Source organism: Penaeus monodon, chromosome 5 (genome assembly GCF_015228065.2).
Source record: "Penaeus monodon isolate SGIC_2016 chromosome 5, NSTDA_Pmon_1, whole genome shotgun sequence".
Lineage (NCBI taxonomy): Eukaryota > Metazoa > Arthropoda > Malacostraca > Decapoda > Penaeidae > Penaeus > Penaeus monodon.
The window spans coordinates 45,273,731-45,280,571 of NC_051390.1; the positions used below are offsets into that span (position 1 = coordinate 45,273,731).

The 6,841-nt window shown below is 24.7% G+C and overlaps 1 protein-coding gene across 8 annotated transcripts in view; it reads left to right on the top strand.

Annotated features, from left to right (window-relative positions):
• LOC119573221 (constitutive coactivator of PPAR-gamma-like protein 1) overlaps positions 1-6,841 on the top strand; it is a 91,906-nt gene that overhangs the window by 60,983 nt on the left and 24,082 nt on the right. For 6 of the 8 annotated variants that reach the window (XM_037920338.1, XM_037920337.1, XM_037920335.1 and 3 more), the window contains one exon: positions 1,070-1,192. In XM_037920338.1, the coding sequence (XP_037776266.1) occupies positions 1,070-1,192 (123 nt within the window). The remainder of the gene's footprint in view (positions 1-1,069; positions 1,193-6,841) is intronic. The other 2 variants (XM_037920342.1, XM_037920340.1) reach the window with 1 other exon arrangement.

Consider the following 6,841-nt stretch of genomic DNA (forward strand, 5'->3'; position numbering starts at 1 on the left):
AGTGTAACAATATGTGCATGATCCTTCCAAGCATGATGGGGAAAGATAAAATTAGAGAATGGCTCATTAAAGCATTTGTACAAGACATATACTGGGGATAGATGCCTTGTATAGATAAAAAGTGGAGCCCTGCATGCAAGACCCAGTGTTCAGTGGAGACCAGAAAAAAGGCAGGCAATTTGGAGACAAGCCAATGGGTATGTTCCTCTAGAGATGACAAGTATATAATGCAGATGAGGCCATCAGTGAGTCAGGCAAGCAGGCCTACACTGTGGCTCACAAAGTGCAGAGGTGATATAGCCAGTACCGTGACCTGGATGGGGTCTCCCAGTAAGTGGGCCATATACTAGTGACTGGCATGTAGCTCAGTGCAAACAATTTCACTCAATCTCTTGGTAGCTGCACTAATTACATTCTATAAACCCATTGGTACCTAACCTTAGCTGCTTCTGTAGTGGCTAGGAATCTCATTTGCACCATTTGGCCACTGCCAATGTGCAAAAGGGTAAAGAAACAATGTCTGCCATAGAAAAGAAGAGATGAATAGCTATTAACCCCTCATTGCCGGGTAACAGAAATCCCTGAGCGTGATAAAACTCTGGTGATTTCTGACAAAGGCCAGACACTGGGCACGGGAGTCCGCTACATCAAGGGAAATGTCCCGCTCCATGTGCTCTAGTAGGTCGCCGCGTGTACAGGTTTACCCCGCAGACCAAGTGGTTTGTTGTGACACTGGTACATGTGACCTGGCAGTGATGGGTTAAACAGATCGTAATGCACCATTGACTATGTGGTGAGGACTGAGTTAACTTTTTTTTTTCTCTCTGTTTTGCTAAAAATGTATTAAGCAATTATTGTTACAGTATTGCTTCATTCGTGAATTTTGGTCTATTCATGCAAGCTTTTATGTCAGATGACCCAGAGGATAAAAAGATATTGTAAAGTAATTCACAGAAAAATAAAAATATGATTGTCTCAGCAACATTTACATACTTCCCTCATCCTGCACTGAATATTAATTTTGTTTTCCCCACTTCTTTTTGTCTCCTCCTGTTTCATCCCCTTACAGGCCAAACGCCGCACAATAAAGAAGCGTGAGATTCGCTCGAGCCGGGGACGAGGGATGAGCATGGAGGCGCCTGGCAATAGGTGGGGGGTTCCACAAACCAGCCGCAGTGCAAGATTTGTGAAGGTTTTGTCACTCAGGCGTTAACGTAGTCCATGGATTGATCCTAAGCTTGGCAGATTCTTGTTGTTTTGCTTTTTTTTCATATTTGTGTTATTTTGTATTTGCCTTCCTGGTATTTTTGTCTTTTTATTATTATTATTATTATTATGATGATTATTATTATTATTATCATCTTTATCATCATCATCATCATCAGTATCATTTCTATTATTACTCTTTGAGCTCTGCATTGAAGCAAGTTGTTTGTTGAGAAAATTTTTTTCTGTAATGTCAATAGCAATTATAGTATTCTAGTTTATTTATATGTTACTTTAGTGTGTGTGTGTGTGTGTGTGTGTGTGTGTGTGTGTGTGTGTGTTCGTGTGTATGTGTATGTGTATGTGTATGTGTATGTGTGTGTGTGTGTGTGTGTGTGTGTGTGTGTGTGTGTGTGTGTGTGTGTGTGTGTGTGTGTGTGTGTGTGTGTGTGTGTGTGTGTGTGTGGTCATAAAAAAAAAAAAAAAAAAAACTATCGTTACCCTTACCCAAACTAATATAAAAAATTTATGAAATAGAATAGTGAGGCAAGCCATTTAGCTATGAAAGTTGGTTTTGCAATACAGTAACATTATTATGTATTTGCTGGAGTCATTAAAAGTTAGTAAAATGCAAGCTTGCCTATCTACATGCGAAATAAAAAGGCAATAGAAAAATACTGAGTGGCACCACATGAGAAGACATGAAAAGTAAAGAGCTGGGCAATTGAGAACCAAGAAGTAACACTAACAGAGATACATTTTTGTTGAAGTTTATTTTTCCCACAGTTATTTAGAGCTAAGGGAGAGATGGATATATGTTTACATTCAAGAGAACTATGTTGTAATAAGAGTATCTAATGGTTATTTCTAAAAATGTCTGCTCATATATAGAGCCTGTTTTGGATATGAGCAAAAATAAGGCCTGTATCAAAGGGTTAAATCTTTTCTTGTTTCCATTTTCTATGATTTCATGCATATCCCTCCTGGGAAATGAGAGGCAAGTCAAATTCAGATTTCAGTCACATTCTTTATGTATATGAAACATTCAAAATATTTTTTTGCACACTGCCTATCTCAAAATTATGTTGTTTTTACATATGGAAAAGTCAAAATCTGATATTCACCATTCCGTCTTTTTCTGACTTATCCAATGTCACTGTATGATAAGTGAGTGATCGTGTCTTCCAATGTTATTTTCCATGTTTAGTTCTAAAAACCCTCTCAGTCGTATAGTGAAATTCAAATGTTAACATGAATTTTTTATAATAATGTATATTTATTCTTTGATAGTAGAGCGTATTAATTAACAGGAAAATAATACATGTTTATAATTTCAGTAATTTGTATTCCCTCCCCCTGCAACTAAAATAGCTTTCAAACGTCATGGTGTAATCTCAACATAAGTACTCCATTGTTATGAAAAGCAACAATAGCTCTTCACAAACTGTGACATATCTCCATGGTACTTAAGGTGCATATATCAGTTTAAATCCATATTAATTTAGAAGCATTCTTGTGAAATATTTGCCAATGCATCTGAAGCATTTGTATCCCAATTTTGAGGCTTTTTAAACCTGCTTCTGATTAATGTTTACCACGAACATCAGAAACCGTGCAGTGCCATATTTTGTTTTGTATGATACCCATGTATGCTGATAAGTTTAAATGTTTGATTTATTAAATGGGTATTGGATATGATGTTAAATAGGTTTTGTTCTTATTTTCTATCAAAGTCATGAGGAGGATAAAATAATGCAAAAACAGTTTTTTAATATTTTAGATAGTAAAACATAATTAAAAACATAGATACATAGACAAAACAATGCATGATCATCAATACGGAGTCTGGGTCCATGAATATTGTAACACCAGCCGTGGGAGGGACTAACAAAATACCTCACTTGCATCACAGAGTAGTGCTCAGGTGTTAGTTGACTACAAATAAAGGTAACGATAGTTTTTATTCCTGACTGTACATATATCTGTATTTGCCCTCGCTATAAAAAGTATCTTTATTCTCTCTGACTTAATATGATATGACAGCAAAACGATGTGAGAAGTACTGTGAGCTTGACCTGATGTTGGTATGCCTACTCACATGATATTGTGTATGATTGATATATATATATATATATATATATATATATATATATATATATATAGTATATATATATAATTAAAATATATATAGATATATATATTAAAATATTATATATAATATATATATATATTATATATTATATATAATATTATTATATATATATATATATATAATATTTTATTATATATAGTATATAATTAATTTAATATATATATATATTATTATATATATTTTATATATATATTTTATATATTATTTTATTTATATTCTTATATTTCTATATTTTATATTTTATTTAAAAATTTTTATATAGTAATATATTATTATTATTATTAAAATATTTTTATTTAATTATATATTAATATATTTTTAATTTAAATATATATAATATATATATATATATTATAATTATTATATGAATAATATTTTATAATATATAAATTTTTTATATAAATATATATAAAATATAATAAAAATTTTAAAAAATATAATATATTATATACTATATTTAAAAATATATATATAATATTATTATATATATATATATATATATATTTATATTAAAAATATTTTTTAAATTTTTTTTTTTTTTTTTTTTTTTTTTTTTTTTTTTTTTTTTTTTTTTTTTTTTTTTTTTTTTTTTTTTTTTTTTTTTTTTTTTTTTTTTTTTTTTTTTTTTTTTTTTAAAAAAAAAAAAAAAAAAAAAAAAAAAAAAAAAAAAAAAAAAAAAAAAAAAAAAAAAAAAAAAAAAAAAAAAAAAAAAAAAAAATAAAATTATATATTTTTTTTTATAATAAAAAAAAAATATAATATATATTTTTTATAATATAAAATATATTTATATATTTTTTAGAAAAAAATATAAAAATTTTTTAATTTTTTTAAAAAAAAAAAAAAAAACCAAAAAAAAAAAATTTCATTTTTTTAAAAAAAAAAATTTTTTAATGTTTTTTTGTTTTTGGGAGTCTTTAAAAGTTAGTAAAATGCAAGCTTTCCTATTCATGCGAAAAAAAAGGGCAATAGAAAATACTGAGGGGCCCCCACTGGAAAGAATAAAAGTAAGAGTGGGCAATTGAGAACCAAAAAGTAACACTAACAAATACATTTTTGTTGAGTTTTTTTTTTTCCCACAGTTATTTTGAGCAAAGGGGAGAATGGATATATGTTTACATTCAGAAACTTTTGTAAAAGAATCAAAGGGTTATTTCTAAAAGTCTGCTCTTTAAAGAGCCTTTTTTGGATAGAGCAAAAAAAAAACCCTGTTAAAAGGGTTAAATCTTTTCTTTTTTCCTTTTTCTATGATTTCATCATATCCCTCCGGGAAAATGAGAGGCAAGTAAAATTCAGATTTCATACATTTTTTATGTATATGAAACATTAAAAAATTTTTTTCAACTCCCTATCTCAAATTATGTTTTTTTACTTTGGGAAAAGTCAAAATCGATTTCACCATTCCGTTTTTTTTCTGATTTTCCCCATTCACTGTTAAAAAGTGAGTGATCGTGTTTTCCCAATTTTTTTTCCATTTTTAGTTCTAAAAACCTCTCAGTCGTAAGTGAAATTCAAATGTTAAAATAAATTTTTATAATATGTATATTTATTCTTTGATAGTAGAGCTTTTAATTAAAGGGAAAAATACTTTTTTTAAAAATTTCAGTAATTTTTTTTTTTTTCCCCCCCCCCGAAAACAAAATACTTCAAACTTCATGGTGTAATCTCAAAAAAGACTCCATTGTTTGAAAAGCAACAATACTCTTCACAAACTGTGAATATCTCCAGGTATTTAAAGGGTGCATATATCTTTTTTAAAACCCATTTTAAAATTTAGAAGCATTCTTGTGAAATATTTCCCAATGCATCTGAACATTTGTATCCCAATTTTGGGCTTTTAAAACCTGCTTCTGTTAAATTTTACCAAAACTCAAAACCGTGCAGTGATATTTTGTTTTGTATGATCCCCATGAAATTGAAAAGTTTAAATTTTTGATTTTTAAATGGGTTTTGGGATATAATTTTAAATAGGTTTTGTTTTATTTTCTATCAAAGTCGAGGAGGAAAAAAATAATGCAAAACAGTTTTTAATATTTAATAGAAAACAAAAATTAAAAAAACATAGATACAAACAAACATGCATGATCCAATACGGATCTGGTCCATGAATATTGTAAACCCCGTGGGGGGGACTAACAAAAACCTCCTTTCATCACAGAGTAGTGCTCGGTGTTTTGTTTACTACAAAAAAAGGTAACGATAGTTTTTATTCCTGACTGACATTATCTGTTTTCCCTCCTTTAAAAAATATCTTTATTCTCTCTGATTAAAATGATATGACAGCAAAACGGTAGAAGATGTGACTTTTACCCGAGTTGGGACCTACTCCAGATATTGGTATGATTTATTTATATTAATATATATATATATAATATATATTAAAATAAAATATATATATATATATATATATATTTTTAATAAAATATATATTATAATATATATATATAAAATATTATATATATATTAATTATATATATATATATTTTATAAAATATATTTTATAATATTAATTATATTATTTTATTTTTTTATATAAAATATTTTTATATATATATTATTTTTTAATTATATTATTATATATATATATTTATTTTGTAATATAATTATTATTATTAATATTATAATACTTTTTATATAATTCTAAATTTTATATTAAAATATATATTATATTATATTATTATATTTTATATATAATTATATTATATATTATATTATAATATATATATTATATTTTATATATATATATTTATATATATTATATTTTATCAATTATATTATATATAAAAAAATTTTATATATCCTATATATATATATAATTTTATATATCCTTATATATATATAATATATATATATATAAAAATATAAATTTAAATATAATATATATAAATATATATATATTTTTATATATTATCATTATATATATATATATATAAAAATTATATAATATATTTTATATAAATATATCTTATTATATATTATATTTTAATATATAATATATTTATATATTATATTATTATGAATATATATAAATTTTTTATATATAATTATATATATATAGTATATATATAGATATATATATAATATGATATATATATATATATATAATATATATATTATTTATTTTATTATATATATATATATATATATTTTTTTTCATATATAATATAAAATATGTATATATATATATATATATTTAATTATATAAAAATATTATATAATATTTATAATTATATATATATATATATATATTATCATATAATATATATTTAATTTTATTTCATATATCTTATATTATTATATATATATATTCTATTTATTTTATATTTTTTTTATCTTTTTAAAATTTTTTTTTTATATCCGATATTATTTTTTATATTTTATTTTTTATATTTCCTCTATATATATATTTTTATATATATTTTTTAAAAATATTTTTTTATTTTTTTTTTATATTTTATATAAAAAAAAATATAAATTAATATT